Source organism: Vitis riparia, unplaced genomic scaffold, assembly GCF_004353265.1.
Source record: "Vitis riparia cultivar Riparia Gloire de Montpellier isolate 1030 unplaced genomic scaffold, EGFV_Vit.rip_1.0 scaffold714_pilon_pilon, whole genome shotgun sequence".
Lineage (NCBI taxonomy): Eukaryota > Viridiplantae > Streptophyta > Magnoliopsida > Vitales > Vitaceae > Vitis > Vitis riparia.
The window spans coordinates 24286-41867 of NW_023269745.1; the positions used below are offsets into that span (position 1 = coordinate 24286).

Consider the following 17582-nt stretch of genomic DNA (forward strand, 5'->3'; position numbering starts at 1 on the left):
AGGGTTCATTAGATACATGTCTTTGCTTCACAGGTGCTAGTTTGAAACTGCAGGGTTATGTAGATGCTGATTTTGCTGGTGATATTGATAGTAGAAAGAGTACTACTGGGTTTGTTTTTACTCTAGGTGGTATAGCTATATCATGGACTTCAAATCTACAGAAGATTGTTACTTTGTCTACTACAGAAGCTGAGTATGTTGCAGCAACTGAAGCTGGAAAGGAGATGATTTGGCTACATGGTTTCTTAGATGAATTGGGTAAGAAGCAGGAGATGGGCATTCTACACAGTGACAGTCAGAGTGCAATTTTTCTTGCCAAAAATTCGGCTTTTCATTCAAAGTCGAAACATATACAAACAAAATACCACTTTATCCGTTATCTTGTTGAGGATAAACTGGTAATACTTGAGAAGATTTGTGGATCTAAGAACCCTGCAGACATGTTGACTAAGGGTGTCACTATTGAGAAGTTGAAGCTGTGCGCAGCTTCAATTGGTCTTCTACCTTGAGGACAGGAGGATGAGTTGTAGGGATAAGGGATTGTTTCTTGGAGGATAGCGGTTTGATGTTGGTGATTGGACTAGTCTCCAAGTGGGAGATTTGTTGGGCTTTGTGGAGCCTAGTTTCGTTTGATCCGGTTTGACGACCCAACCCGAATAATATTGCATGGCTTTTTATTGGGAGATTTATTGAGGCCTGTTGGGCCTGTTTAGCCCATTGTGGAACCACCTTTTGTAATTAGGGTTTTTTAGTGTGGTGGGGTTGCCGTGTTATATATATAGAGAGAATATTATAGCCGTCAGGTTGTACTCTGAATTCTTCCCTGATAATAGTGATATCCCTGCAACTCCGTGGACGTAGGCAAATTGCCGAACCACGTAAATACTGTCTTGTGCGTGTGATTATCTTTTCTTTGGCGTGTGTTTTCTTTAATTTTGTTTCTCACGGGTTGGGAATTCGGTTTAATTCCCTACACTTGACATATCAATTAATGCTTTATCAGGGGAACTTTCTGATTGTTGGATGCATTGGCCGTCTCTTACTCATGTAAGCCTGGGAAGCAACAATCTATCTGGTAAAATTCCTAATTCCATGGGTTCGTTGGTCGGACTTAAAGCATTGAGCTTGCACAACAATTCCTTATACGGAGACATACCCTCATCACTAGAGAACTGCAACGCTTTGGGGCTGATAAATCTAAGTGACAATAAATTTTCGGGGATTATACCCAGGTGGATTTTTGAGAGGACAACTCTAATTATTATCAACTTAAGATCCAATAAATTCATGGGCAAAATTCCTCCACAAATATGCCAACTTTCTATTCTTATAGTGTTGGATCTTGCTGATAATAGTCTGTCAGGATCAATACCCAAGTGCTTGAATAATATCAATGCTATGACTGGAGGACCTAATTATTATATTGGGTCTGCTGCTTTGGAAGCAGAAACCGGTTATGAATCTTACATGGAAAGTCTTGTTTTAGATATAAAGGGGAGGGAAGCAGAGTACGAAGAGATTCTTCAATATGTAAGGATGATTGACCTTTCAAGTAACAATTTATCTGGATCAATCCCAATTGAAATCTCAAGTCTTTTTGGACTGCAATTTCTAAACTTATCTCGAAATCATTTAATGGGGAGGATACCAGAGAAAATTGGGGTGATGGCATCATTAGAATCTCTAGATCTCTCGAGAAATCATCTTTCAGGTGAAATTCCTCAGAGCATGAGCAATTTAACATTTCTTGATGACCTGGACCTGTCATTCAACAACTTTTCTGGGAGAATTCCTTCAAGCACCCAGCTTCAAAGCTTCAATCCACTTTCTTTCTTTGGCAATCCTGAACTGTGTGGAGCCCCTCTTACAAAAAACTGCACAAAAGATGAAGAGACTCTAGGTCCCACTGATGTAGAAGAAAACAGAGAATTTCCTGAAATCTCATGGTTTTACATCGGCATGGGATCAGGATTCATTGTGGGGTTTTGGGGAGTTTGTGGAGCTCTCTTTTTCAAGAGAGCATGGAGGCATGCTTATTTCCAGTTTCTTTATGACACGAGAGACCGGGCCTACGTGGGCATAGCAATAAAATTGAAGTGGTTCCACCAAAAGCTGAGAAGATACCATGCTGGTAAGGAAAAGACATGATTACCCTTCTATGAAAATTTTGAAATCATATGCTGACATGTTTCCAAATCTATTGCCTCTTACTCTTATTTCAAATTCGTTTCAGGATGATCTCCAAGGGAGTGTATCATACTCGCATGTTTCAACAACTTCAGTGGCATGGCCAAAGAGCACTATATATTCGAAGTGATAGTATTAATTTCGCATTGCAGTAATTATCTTTTGTGTTGAAGTTTCTATATATGTTATTGCCGTTGTGTTATGATATTAATTAATAATCTCTTTTAGTTTCTATATATGTTATTGCTGTTATGTTATGATATTAATTAATAATCTCTTTTAGGCACTGTTGCCATGAAAATGAATTGAGTGTTGATGCATTTGTAGTCCATTTTCTACAATTTTCATTGATTTCGGCAATATATCGATAAAAACTGATTTTTTGAATTTGTATTTCAAAAATCTGAAATAAATTACAAACAAACATTCTATAGAGGATTCATAAATGTAAATGTCCTAAGTATATATTTTATATATATATATATATATATATATATATATATATATATATATATATATATATATAATTTATTGAATAAAATGACTTTATAATGTCTATTATTATTTTTTATATCAATTTTTAGAATTTTTTTTCAACATTTTCATAAATTTTGATTAATTTCCGTCTCATTGATATTTGGTGTCAAATATCCACCGATATTTCTTGATATATATGTAAAATCATGTTACCGATATATCTGTAATATTTTTATCCTTGTTTCTAATTACCCATTCAAAAAAAAGTACACATAAAAAGGGGTTTAAGCTGTTAATTTGATATATTATTAAAAGACATTTAATTTCTTCCTTTCCAAATAGTACAAAACAAATATAAAGGAGTAATTTTTCACTCTTTTTTCCATTTCTCCTCAATGAAGAATTCTTACAATATTTTGAAATATATATTCAAAATATCTAAAAATAAAATATTGTGGCTCAATTGGGGAAACCAAACTTTATTATAACAATTCTTTTCAATTCAACAAGAGAAAAGTGGTGTTACAATTGAGTAGCTTTGCTTGAAAATTTTTATCCAAAGAAATCAACTATGCCCAAATTAGGAGCCAATTGTGAAAAAAATTAGATAATAACCAACTATACTAAACATTATGTATCCCAAACAAACACACTTCTAAAATGTTGAATGAACAAATAAATGATAACTAATATAAGCAAATTATTAATTTGAACCAATTTTCTCCTTAAAACATTACCAATTTTCCATCAATCAAGTTGTTTGTTCCATGTGTAGCAAGTTGAGAAAAATCTCTTTCACACATAGCAAGTTGAGAGAAATATCCTTCACAAACCAAAATAATTAAAGTCAAGAGGGACATCTTTGAGTCTTAAAAAGTTTGTTTGCATTTGTAGATAAATAATTGCATTTGGAATTTTGGATGGTGGCCAAATCAACTTTGAAAAAATCAGCACATATTTCTATTGGAAGTGACTAAATTTTTGGATCAAGTGTTTTTAGAACAAATTTTTGGATGGAGCAATTCTCATCTCTAATATTTCAAGCTTTGCACCATTAAGTAATTTACTAGCTTAACATGATGGAACAACAACTATTTCCTTGGGTATTAGTTTAAAGATTTAGGACGTTCGATGTCGAACACTGCCCTTGTTTCATGCGGTTTGCAACCTACGCTCCATAAAAGAAAATGAATTAATTAGCGCACATGTGAAAGGGTGAGTGCTGGTTGTTGAATGGGATATGGAAGAAAATTAAAGAAAAATGACAAAGGAGGGAGCGAAGAAGAGTGATATGAACCATTCAATCTAAAGGAGCTGCTTGAGAATATGGACAGTAGTGGCTGCCCCACAACTGGTTGGGAAAGGGCACTCAACAGTATTTCTCTTTCTTCCTTGGAACTTTCAATATTGTTCCTTCTAGCTCCGACCAGAAAAAGATTGCTTGCCAAAAGGAGAACAGCCATTTATCATTGAAAGACCCTTTCTTTTCTTTCTAATCCTTCTTGTAACTCCTCCGGATCCAGTCCAGAAATGGCTTCATCTTCTACTTCTAATCCTCATAGTTATGATGTATTCTTGAGTTTCAGAGGTGAAGACACTCGCAAGAATTTTACTGATCATCTTTATAACAGTTTGTTTGCATATGGAATTCACACCTTCAGAGATGATGAAGAAGTTGAGAAAGGAGAGGACATCAAATCGGGTCTGTCCAGAGCTATCCAAGGATCAAATATTTTTATTATTATTTTCTCAAAAAACTATGCTCCCTCCAAGTGGTGTTTAAATGAACTCGTAAAGATCAACTACCTAAAGGAACAGGAATTGTATCAGAAGTACATTTTATCAAACTCTCAAACTTGAAGTACTTAGACATGTCTTGGACGTATCTAACATTCAGTGTGAGCTCAAATTGGATTCCTCCTTTTCAACTTCAATATATGAAGATGATTTCTTGCAAGATGGGCCCTAAGTTTCCAGCATGGCTGCAAACACAAAGATCTCTTCAAAGTCTATACATCTCAAACTCAGGAATTGTGGACACTGCTCCTAGTATTAGAGAATTCATTACAATAAATTTTCTTTATGTTTTAAATTCTTGTAATTAGTTGTAATATCCTTGTAATTAGTTGTAATCCCCTAATTCTTGGATTGTTTCCTATTTTTGTGTTTTGGATAACTCACAACAACGCCCAATTTTGTATATATATATATATATATTCATTCTTAATTAATAGAAAAATCAAGTCATTGTTTCTCAATAATTCTCTCTCTATTTCAACATGGTAACAGAGGTTTTTTTTTTTTTTTTTTTGGACGTATTTTCTACAACCAGTCTCCTCAATGGCTTTTGGTGCAACCCTCTCTTCCACCAATGATCCTATCACCATCCAAAACTCCCACGATCCTCAACATCCCCTCCTTAAAATCAATCTCTCTAATATGGTGAATGATTAAGTTGTACTCATGACTTCTGGACTTTTTGGAATATCACTATTTGGATTTTTAATGTTTTAATCTCTTCGCATCTTTAGTAAGAGGAAAAGGGATATAAATATTTTACTCCACTTTTTTCTTTTGACCATTTGTGATGGAATTAAGTTTGATTTTTTTCTCAGTGGACTTCAATGAACAAAAACATGGAAAAATTAATATCAATAAGCATCTAGCTAGACAAATATTTTGAGATTTGCTTTTAATATCATTCTACGAAAAATATTTCCTCAACTTCTAAAGTTTGCACGATATTATGTAAAATATCAATAACATGATAATATACTTTATACATAGAATAAATAAATTAAAATTGTTGGGGTATTTTACATTTATGTGAAGTTATGAATATGTCTTGTGATGGAAATCATTAATCAAATTAACTTATTTTGTATTGCACAAATTCCACTCAACATTACTTATTTTATTGGACAAATTGATTTGATAGATTTAATCACTTGCTGTTAACTTTGAAGACTCCTTAAATTTCAATTGGTCTTCCACTCAAGTGCAAATGACGACTTAAAAAGTCTCCTTGGGTGTGAAATGGAAGACTTAAAAGTATTTTTGAAAGAGTTCATGGAAACAACTATATATTTATATTCCACAATGCCCAGCAACAAGTCTTAAGAAGAATCAAATTTCTTCACTATAAAAGAGTAACTAAAACTTACTTTTAGGTGACGTAAAATTAATTTCTTTTTTCAAAAGATAGACGTAGGCATTATTGGACAAATATTACTTATTCTATGTCATAATAACAAAAATTCTTATGAGAACAATTGGGAATACCATAGTGAGAAATTAGAACTACCATAATTCATCATATAAAGCTCGATAACTCTAATAGTAATGTTGTGGTAGTGGGACTCTTGTCCATCCACATCGGTCTTATCCTCCAGACTAAGATAAGAGATGATGTGCAGGATCAATAAGAGTCTGTTTAAAGTTCATAAGAGATTATTTTATTGTAAATAAGGATGACAATGAGACGGGGTTTTCTGAGTACACGCCTCATCTCATCCCTAATGTTGTGTTTGAGACCAAGATAAATAGGTTTATGACGAATTTGAGAGATTTTTAAAAACTTAGGATGGGTTTGAGGCAGGTTCGGGTATGACTTTGTCCTACCTTGCCCTACCCCATCCCAATTATATATAAAGTTAAATAAAAAATTATTTTAATTCATTTTCTTTTTCATTTTTAACATATATCTAAAATATTACTTTTCATAAAAATAAATTATAAACACTTGTACACTTTATTTATTTATAAATTATAATGATTTTTAATAAAAATTATTTTAAAAATAATAATAAATAGATAGGACCGAGTATGGGAATTTCCTATTCCTACACTGCCTCATTTAATTTTATTTATTTTTAGATGAGGATGATAATAGATAAAAATAAATGGGATGAGGTTAGAATGAGGGTAACCTGTCTGAAACCTACCTTATTGGCATCCCTAATTACAAACAAAGGTGTTTGCTTTGCATAAGGTTGAAATGATCAAGGAGAAAAAAAGAGTAGAAGGAACACAATGATTGCTAAGTTGGAGTTTATCATGATTGCTTGAGTAGAAATAGAGAGGAGGATTCAAATATAATAAGTTATGGCTCCTTTTATGCACTCAACACTATTTAAAGACATTATAAACATGTTACATAACTTATGTCACATGAATACATTGTAGACATTAAAAGAATTTGAGTAATAAAAAATATTAACAATTTTTTGAGAGAAAATTGATTAATATAATTTGTTTATGTTTTTTTTCTTATTTAATCAATTTTTTCGTACTAAATTTATATTATAACTTGAATATAAGACATGTAATGTTTTTGCTTATTTAGCATTGTTGATTACTCTATAGTTCAATTTGTGCTTTCTCTTTTAATTATAATAGAGACCAGTTGAATGAATTGTGGTGATATGAGTTGCTTTTATTTATTTAATCTTTTTTATATTAAAACTCTATTATATTTGATATATACAATGTGAAATATTTTTTGTTATTATTAAAAAGCTCTTATAACTTTTGCATAGTTGATAAGTCTTTGAGTTGAACACATGGATACTTGAGTCAACAAAATGATAAATTTTCTTTCCATCTTTTCCTTGTTTTATTGGAAAACTACTATTATTGAATTTTATTTCCTTAATTGAGGGTCTTGTATCTTTCTTTTTCTTTTATCATTGTTCATAAGGTTTTGATTGTGTATATTATAAGTAAATATATGTATATATTGGAACATACTCAATTTTGAGATATTACCTTTTTTTTACTCTCATCATAATTAATAAGGTTACATTAATGTATAACCCACAACTAAATTTCATACATACATACAAAAGAAGTCGTTTTCTCGATATAGGTGAGCTACTCTATCATTCTATGTGAAATATTTAAAAGAAAATTTTTTCTTTCGGTAATTTACATACGCACCAATCCATGTGAAGCCTTTATTATGCCTTAAAATGGAAATCATGATTCAAAACAACTTATTTCAAGCTTCACTTCTCTACCCAACATAACTCGGTTTGATTGGACAAGTTTGAAAGATGTAACTCTATGACCCTTACTTTAAAGACTTTTTAAACTTTCATTGCTCTTTCCCCATGAGAAACCAAAGACTTAAAAATACTTTTTAATTTTTCATCTGAAAGAAACAATTCTTCAAAGTTTGAAGGCATTTTGAGAAGACTTCATGGGAAAACATTATTTGAAGTAACAATTCTTCATGTGAAAAGAAAATTTTTTCTTTTGGTAATTTACATACGTACCAATTCATGTGAAGCCTTTATTATACCTTAAAATGGAAATCATGATTCAAAACAACTTATTTCATGATTCGCTTCTTTACCCAACATAACTCAATATGACTGACAAGTTTGAAAGATGTAATTCTATGACCCTTACTTTAAAGACTTTTAAACTTTCATTGCTCTTTCCCCATGTGAAACCAAAGACTTAAAAATACTTTTTAATTCTTCATGTGAAAGAAGCAATTCTTCAAAGTCTAAAAGCATTTTGAGAAGACTTCCCGTGAAAACATTATTTGAAGCAACCATTCTTCATGTGAAAAGAAAATTTTTTCTTTTGGTAATTTACGTACATACTAATTCATGTGAAGCCTTTATTATACCTTAAAATGGAAATCATGATTCAAAACAACTTATTTCATGCTTCACTTCTTTAAACAAAACTTAGTATGATTGGACAAGTTTGAAAGATATAATTATATGACCCTTACTTTAAAGACTTTTGAACTTTCATTGCTTTTTCCCCATGTGAAACCAAAGACTTAAAAATACTTTTTAATTCTTCACGTGAAAGAAACAATTCTTCAAAGTCTAAAAGCATTTTGAGAAGACTTCACGTGAAAACATCATTTGAAGCAACAATTCTTCATGTGAAAAGAAAATTTTTTCTTTTGGTAATTTACATACATACTAATTCATGTGAAGACTTTGTTATACCTTAAAATGGAAATCATGATTCAAACACAACTTATTTCATGCTTCACTTCTTTACCCAACATAACTCGGTATGATTGGACAAGTTTGAAATATGTAACTCTATGACCCTTACTTTAAAGACTTTTTCAACTTTCATTGTTCTTTCCCCATGTGAAACCAAAGACTTAAAACTACTTTTTAATTCTTCATGTGAAAGAAACAATTCTTCAAAGTCTAAAAACATTTTGAGAAGACTTCATGTGAAAACATTATTTGAAGCAATAATTCTTCAAAGTCTTGAAAAGAAACTAATTCTTGATTATAGAAAGATAACTAAAACCAAATGCTTAAAATTGATTTTTTTTTTTTTCAAAATACACACCTTATTGGACTAATATTATTTATTTTAAGTCATAATAACAAAAAGTACTAACTCAAGAGATAAAATTAGATATTAAAGACTCATTATTTAATATCTTTAACAACTTTCCTATATTTTCCCTTCCATTAATATTTTTCCTTGATGAACACGTATCATATGGAATATATAGAAGTTTCCTAGCAATTAATGAAAACAACCACCTTTGGAATTAATGGTTTTACCTTTGAAAAATTGGTTGGCTCAAAATATGCTGCCTGGTACGTCAGTAGAAGTGGTGGTGGTTTTTTGTAAAGTATCATTTGATGAAAATAGTATATATATTTGTAAGAAATAAACTAGGATAAATAGACTAATATTTGAATCAAGAAGAGGATGCCTAACATGGAAAAAAAAAAAAAAACCTTGCTTCTATAATTAATCTTCGATCAAATAGATTGATATTTGTATTGGTATATTTTAATGATGTTATATGATAAGAATTAATGTCTAAGCAAATATTTAAGGTTCTTTTTACTAAAATGGCATATAATAATTTTCGAACTTATGAACCCAAACTGAAAAAGACTTATTATAATTTTAGGCAAACTCCCAAAGCTTAGGACCAAAGATAAAAATTGAGCCTTTCCAATAATATGTGAGTCTAGATTTGGTAAATATATTTAATAAAATAACTTCATATTACAACTTAAAATTAAAAATGATAATATATAAGTAATTTTATTTTTCTAAAATAATAGATTATGAGAAGAAAATAAATTAAAATTGAGCCTTTCAAATAATAGATTTGGCTAGATTTAATAATAGATTTAAGTTTAATTTTGATCTTATAACCATGAAAAATAAAAAATGAAATAGAACGTTAAATCTCTTTTCTTAGTGATAGAAAATTGGAGGAAAATTAAAATATTAAAAAGTAGCAAAAATTTTAGATATTTTAAAACTTTTATTTATTTTTTTAGTAACATGAAAAAGTGAAGAAAATAATTATTAAATTTTAATCTTATCTTATGTGTTCCTAAAATTTATTTTTCTTTCAAAATCATATCCATTAAAATGCCCAAATGTCTCAAAATCATTTAGCCTCTTAAACATGAGCCTCAATGACTTCAAGGAATAATGGTTTGGAGGGAAAAATCCATCATTCTTTGAATTTGGATTTAATATATAAAAAAATTAATCTTGCTAAGTTGAAACAATTTATTCGTTTAAAAAATATGCAGAAGAAAAAGAAGAATATATATATATATATATATATTATCCTAAAATTGAGGTAATAAAATTTCATGATTGTGCATGATTGTGAGATTTTCCAATAGAACTAAAAAAGACAAAACTATATAGTATATGAAGAGAAATCAACACTACCTTGACAAAATGTAATGCTAAAGTCACAATGCTAGTGCATGCCAAAATTTTAATAGTAGCCAATTACTTTTAAGTCTCAAAAGGTAGAGATTTTTTATTTATTTTTAATTATATTTTTATCCTTATTCTTTTGTCTGAGCCCAAAGAGTAGTAGTAATGTGGGTTTATGTTAAAGGCCACATATAACATAGATTCAAATTTCTATCCAATCTTATGGTTTTGGCCCATGTCCATCTCATATTTGGCAAAATTACACTTAAATATTTTATTTCCAATGTCCACTGGGCCAATTCATCCTTCTCTCTTTTAGGCCATGCTCCATTTTAGGCTATATTCCAACCATATGATTTAAAGATATTTTTTATTTTATAATTTTAAAAAATTATTTGGGGATTTAAAAAAAAAAAAAAAAAACCCCAATCACCACTGAAAAACTTATAAACTAAACCAAGTCCAAGTGACTTTAGTATTTTGTTACGAACATAACCACTTTTATAAATTTATTGGTAAATAAATAGACTCAAATAATAAGTTTAGTAATTTCTAAAAGTGAGTCATATGAATTATTTAGAAATATATTATATATTATCTTACTAGACAAATAGATGAATAAGATTTAATACTTTAAATTCTTTAATAAATTTACTATTTTTTAAAAAATAATTTGGAATTATAAAACTAATCCAATTAACTAAACACCAAATAAAAACTAATTCCAAATCCTATAACTATAATTGAGTATTAAAATATTAAAATTAAAATTAATCGTTTTTATTTTAAATTATTATTATTTATTTTTTAAAAATCAATTATATTTTGATAAAGATGTTAATATGCATATGTTATATTATACGCTAAAATAGTATCATTTTTAATAAAAAAAAAGACTTATTATTATTTTAATATACTATTATTACCCATATTTTACTAAAAATATTTGTTATTTGTATTTTACTAAAAAAAATTATCTTTTATTTATTTAATTTAAAAATTATTTGATTAAGATTTAAATTAATTTTAATTAATTTTAAACATGAATTGAAATTACAATTTTATTTTTTTACAAAATAACAGTAAAAATTTATTTTTAAATTAATTAAAAAAAAATTTGTCTAAATGATTGACTGTTGTACACGTGAAAAACTTATTTATATATTAAATATGGAAAATCATTTTCAATGAAATAGTACATATTGGAATTTTGACGGTAGAAAGCATGAGCTTGCAACCAACCATAAAAAGGAGCCCTTGAGTTCTATTATATATATGCCTTTCTTCTTTCAAGTACTCACACTCTCATTCTCCCTCTAGTTTGTAATTAAGCAACCATGAGAAACTCCAGACCCATCATTCTGTTTCCCTTGCTTTGCTTTCTCTCCTCCACCATCTCAATCTTATGCGACCCAAACACTTTGGTTTGCAATGAAAAAGAGAAACATGCCCTTCTAAGATTCAAGAAATCTCTCTCTGATCCTGGCAACCGGCTCTCGTCTTGGTCTGTCAATCAAGATTGTTGTAGATGGGAAGCAGTTCGCTGCAACAACGTTACAGGGCGAGTGGTTGAGCTCCATCTCGGTAATCCATATGACATGGATGATTTAGAATTCTATAGAAAGTTCAAGTTGGGTGGTGAGATTAGCCCTGCTTTGCTTGAATTAGAATTTTTGAGTTACTTGAACTTGAGTTGGAATGATTTTGGAGGTAGTCCAATTCCAAGTTTCCTGGGTTCCATGGGGAGTTTGAGATATCTTGACCTCTCATTTGCTGAATTTGGTGGACTAGTCCCTCATCAGCTTGGAAATCTCTCGACTCTTCGTCACCTGGATCTGGGAGATAACAGTGGGCTGCTGTACGTTGAGAATCTTGGTTGGATTTCTCATCTTGCTTTTTTGAAGTACCTAGGCATGAATGGGGTCGACCTTCACAGGGAAGTCCATTGGCTTGAATCCGTGTCTATGCTCCCTTCTCTTTCAGAGCTGCACTTGTCCGAATGTGAACTTGATAGCAATATGACTTCATCTCTCGGGTATGCCAATTTCACATCTCTCACATTTCTTGATCTTTCTGTGAACAATTTCAATCAAGAAATACCAAATTGGTTGTTTAATCTCAGCAGTCTTGTGTCTCTAAGTCTATATCTCAATCAATTCAAGGGGCAAATTTCAGAGTCTTTAGGAAACTTATCATCCTTGAGGTATTTGCTTCTTTCTGAAAATCCGTTGATTAATGGCACTCTTCCAATGAGTCTGGGACAACTCAAATATCTAGAACATCTCGATGTTTCTTTCAATTCCTTTCATGGCCCTATTCCTACATCCATAGGAAACTTATCATCCTTGAGGTATTTGCGTCTTTATGGAAATCAGTGGATTAATGGCACTCTTCCAATGAGTCTGGGACAACTCAAATATCTAGAATATCTCGATGTTTCTTCGAATTCCTTTCATGGCCCTATTCCTACATCCATAGGAAACTTATCATCCTTGAGGTATTTGGGTCTTTCTCGTAATTCGTTGATTAATGGCACTCTTCCAATGAGTCTGGGGCTTCTATCCAATTTGGAGTATTTAAATGTAGGATGGACTTCCTTAACAGGGACCATATCAGAAGTACATTTTACAGCACTCTCAAAATTGAAGGGCTTGTCGATATCTGGAACATCTTTATCTTTCCATGTGAGCTCCAGTTGGACTCCTCTATTCCAACTAGGGTATCTGGAGGCGGATTACTGTAAAATGGGTCCAAAATTTCCTGCGTGGCTACAGACACAAAAGTCTCTTGTCTATCTAGACGTCTCCAGTTCTGGAATTGTGGACACAGCTCCAAACTGGTTCTGGAAGTTCGCTTCATCCATCCAACAGATCCATCTCTCTAACAACCAGATATCTGGGGACTTATCCCAAGTTGTACTAAATAATACTATCATTGATTTGAGTTCTAACTGCTTCTCAGGTCGGTTGCCACGTCTGTCTCCGAATGTTGGTGTGTTGAATATTGCTAACAATTCATTCTCGGGACAGATTTCCCCTTTCATGTGCCAGAAGATGAATGGAAGAAGTCAATTGGAGGTCCTTGACATATCAATTAATGCTTTATCAGGGGAACTTTCTGATTGTTGGATGCATTGGCCGTCTCTTACTCATGTAAGACTGGGAAGCAACAATCTATCTGGTAAAATTCCTAATTCCATGGGTTCTTTGGTTGGACTTAAAGCATTGAGCTTGCAAAACAATTCCTTCTATGGAGACATACCCTCATCAATAGAGAACTGCAAGGTTTTGGGGCTGATAAATCTAAGTGACAATAAATTTTCGGGGATTATACCCAGGTGGATTTTTGAGATGACAACTCTAATTATTTTCAACTTAAGATCCAATAAATTCATGGGCAAAATTCCTCCACAAATATGCCAACTTTCTTCTCTTATAGTGTTGGATCTTGCTGATAATAGTCTGTCAGGATCAATACCCAAATGCTTGAATAGTATCAGTGCTATGACTGGAGGACCTATCCAGTATATTGCGGATGATACTTTGCAAGCAAGGTATGATTATGAATCTTACATGGAAAGTATTGTTTTAGATATAAAGGGGAGGAAAGCAGAGTACGAAGGGATTCTTCCATTAGTAAGGATGATTGACCTTTCAAGTAACAATTTATCTGGATCAATCCCAATTGAAATCTCAAGTCTTTTTGAACTGAAATTTCTAAACTTATCTCGAAATCATTTAATGGGGAGGATACCAGAGAAAATTGGGGTGATGGCATCATTAGAATCTCTAGATCTCTCGAGAAATCATCTTTCAGTTGAAATTCCTCAGAGCATGAGCAATTTAACATTTCTTGATTACCTGGACCTGTCATTCAAAAACTTTTCTGGGAGAATTCCTTCAAGCACCCAGCTTCAAAGCTTCGATCCACTTTCTTTCTTTGGCAATCCTGAACTGTGTGGTGCCCCTCTTACGAAAAACTGCACTCTAGATCCCACTGCTGTAGAAGAAAACAGAGAATTTCCTGAAATCGCATGGTTTTACATCGGCATGGGATCAGGATTCATTGTGGGGTTTTGGGGAGTTTGTGGAGCTCTCTTTTTCAAGAGAGCATGGAGGCATGCTTATTTCCAGTTTCTTTATGACATGAGAGACTGGGCCTATGTGGGTATAGCAATAAAATTGAAGTGGTTCCACCAAAAGTTGAGAAGATACCATGCTGGTAAGGAAAAGACATATGATTACCCTTCTATGAAAATTTTTCAAATCATATGCTGACATGTTTTCCAAATCTAATGTCTCTTATTTTCAAATTCGTTTCAGGATGATCTCCAAGGGAGTGTATCATACTCACATGTTTCAACAACTTCAGTGGCATGGCCAAAGAGCACTATATATTCAAAGTGGTAGTATTAATTACGCTATCTTTTGTGTTGAAGTTTCTATATATGTTATTGCTGTTGTGTTATGATATTAATAATAATCTCTTTTAGGTAAGGGTCTCCAACGGGCGGGCCGGGCCGGGCCTGAAATAAGAGGCCCGCGGCCCAGCTCGGGCCGGGCCTATGGGCCGTTGACCAGTCAACGGGCCGGGCCGTGCGGGCCATGCAAGAATGGTAGGCCCGCGGCCCGGCCTATGAGCCCGCGGGTTTGGCGGGCTGGTGGGCGGGCCTGGGCAGGCCGGGCCGGGCCGGGCGGGCTTTTTTATTAAAGCCAAAATGAAAGGGAAGGGAGGGGGGGATTCGAACCCCTCCCCTCATGGTTAAAGTTTAAAGCTTTAACCAACTAAGCTACAAACTTTTTATGTTTATTAATGGAACTTAGTTATATGTATATAAAAATACAGTATATTATTTTTTAAAAAAAAATTAAAGGCTCCAACGGTCATGTGACCGTTGGAGCCTTTAGCTCCATCCCATTATTCCCATATGACCGTTGGAGGCTCCAACGGTCACATGTCAAATTTTTTTTTTTTTTTTTTTTTTTAAAAAAAATCTTCCTATAAATACATCTTCTTCCATTTCATTTTTTCATCAAATTCTCTCTATTTCTCTCTCTATTTCTCTCACATTCTACAATATTCAAATTCTTTTATTTTTCCATCAAATTATACAATATTGTTGGTGGTGCAAAACAAGCATTGGTGGCTCCAAGAGTTCAAATTTGCTAGGAATTTCTGCATCGGTTCTCTAATTGAGTAACATACTTCACCCCTACTACTTTATTTTTTTGTTACATTTTTTTTTATATTTATTACTTTATTATTTTTGGCATAATATTTTATCAATAATTATAATATGACAAGTGCTTCTTCATCTAGTCCATGTGATGAAATATCATCAAACAAAAAATTTACTTCAAATATATGGAATTTTTTTGATAGAATAGAAATAATTTTAGAAAATAATAAAAAAGAAATAAAAGCAAAATGTAAAATTTGTAATAAATTTCTTACTGATGGCTCAAATGCAGGCACAAGTCATTTAAAAAGACATCATGAAAATTGTAAAACTAAAAATAATGTAGATATTAGAAATTATATGCAATTAGGTAAAAATGAAAGTGGAAATTTAAAAACATTTTCTTATGATGAATCTAACTGTCGTGAAGAAATGATTGATTATATAATAAGAGCAGAACAACCTTTCAACATGATGGAAACTCATGATTTTGTAGGAACAATTCAACGAGGTATTAATCCTCAATTTAAAGGTTGGTCTGGAAATACAGTTAAAAGAGATATTATGAAAAATTTTATACACAAAAAGAAATTTTAAAAAAATTTTTTTGCAAATTTTGAAGGAAATATTTGTTTAACATCTGATATTTGGACATCTTTAACTCACACTGGTTTTTTATGTATAACTGCTCACTACATTGATAATGAATGGAAATTAAATAAAAGAATAATTTCATTTAAATTAATAAATGCTCCACATAGTGGTAAAAATATAGCATCTTTAATAAATGATGAAATTATAGATTTAGGCATTCGTGATAAAATATTGACAATAACATTAGATAATGCTGCTAATAATGATGCAGCAATACATAGATTAAAACTATATTGGCAAGTAAAAGAAGATCATGCTAAAATATTTCATGTGCGTTGTTGTGCACATATTTTAAATTTAATTGTAAAGGATGGATTAAAAAATGTTGATAGTACATTGGAAAAAATTAGAGGCATTGCATATAGTATTAATAGTTCTCAAGCAAAACATGAATTATTTTTTCATTGTTGCAAAATGTTAAATATGAAAAGAAAAAATATAAATTTGGATATGGCCATTAGATGGAATTCCACATATAAACTTTTACAAAATATTACAAAATATAGAAAAGTAGTCGAATTATATGAAATACAATTAATTAATAATGATTGTGAAGCAGATATTTATGCATTAAATGATTATGATTGGCATATTGCGGATCTTTTAAGAGATCTTTTTGAAGTTTTTGATATTTCAACAAACATTTTTTGTGGTGTATATTATCCAACTTCAAATCGAGTTATTACGCAAATAACTAATATTTTTCTTGTATTTCAAAAATATTTAAGTTTTGAAATATTTAATGATACAATATTTGCAATGATAGAAAAATTTAGAAAATATTGGGGAGAAATACCTTTAATTTTTTATATTGCTTTAATTGTGGACCCTAGATTGAAATTTGAAGCTTGTGATGAATGGTTAAAAGTTATTTATTTTAATGACCAAATAAAAATTGAAGAAATTAAAAATGAAATAAATTCATTATTATATAATTTATATAACTATTATAAAGAAAAATATGGTAATGATATTAATACTATTAAATTGCCACCTACATCTACAAACTCCTCATCTTTTTATAAAGGAGCTCTAGAAATGTTGAAAAGTCGAAAAAAGACAACAAATAGTTCTCCAAATAATACATCTGATTTAGATAAATATCTTAATACTGATACAATTTCATTTGAAGATCAAGAAGATTTTGATATTTTAATATGGTGGAAATCACATCAACACAAATATCCTGTGCTTTCTATAATTGCTCGTGATGTACTAACAATTCCTGTGAGTACAGTTGCATCAGAAGCTGCTTTTAGTGCAGGTGGAAGAGTAGTTAGTAAAAAACGATGCAACTTAGCGCCAGATGTTATTGAAGCAGGGATATGTGTGAAAGATTGGGAAATAGCAGATAAAAGGATGTATGATTCCATTCGAGAAACAGAGATGCTTGCCG

The 17582-nt window shown here is 31.4% G+C and overlaps 1 protein-coding gene and 1 long non-coding RNA gene across 3 annotated transcripts; both read left to right on the forward strand.

The window, feature by feature from the left end:
• Positions 1-1452: 1452 nt before the first annotated feature.
• Positions 1453-14837, forward strand: LOC117910335 (receptor-like protein EIX2). Of its 2 annotated transcripts, none has more exons than XM_034824421.1 (3): positions 1453-1900; positions 14344-14574; positions 14676-14833. In XM_034824421.1, exons 1-3 carry the CDS (start codon positions 1468-1470, stop codon positions 14678-14680), a joined length of 669 nt encoding a protein of 222 aa, XP_034680312.1. In that variant the 5' UTR covers positions 1453-1467; the 3' UTR covers positions 14681-14833. The 2 variants fall into 2 exon arrangements, with proteins under 2 accessions (XP_034680312.1, XP_034680311.1); XM_034824420.1 differs by lacking the exon at positions 1453-1900 and adding an exon at positions 11667-12388 and having other exon boundaries at positions 13315-14574; positions 14676-14837.
• Positions 2079-2507, forward strand: LOC117910336. Its single transcript, XR_004650647.1, has 2 exons — positions 2079-2131; positions 2234-2507. It is a non-coding gene; the product is annotated as an uncharacterized LOC117910336 (long non-coding RNA).
• Positions 14838-17582: the final 2745 nt, after the last annotated feature.

Coding starts and splice junctions, on each gene's coding strand:
- LOC117910335 (XM_034824420.1), top strand. CDS start 13,395: ATGTGCCAGAAGATGAATGGAAGAAGTCAATTGGAGGTCCTTGACATA.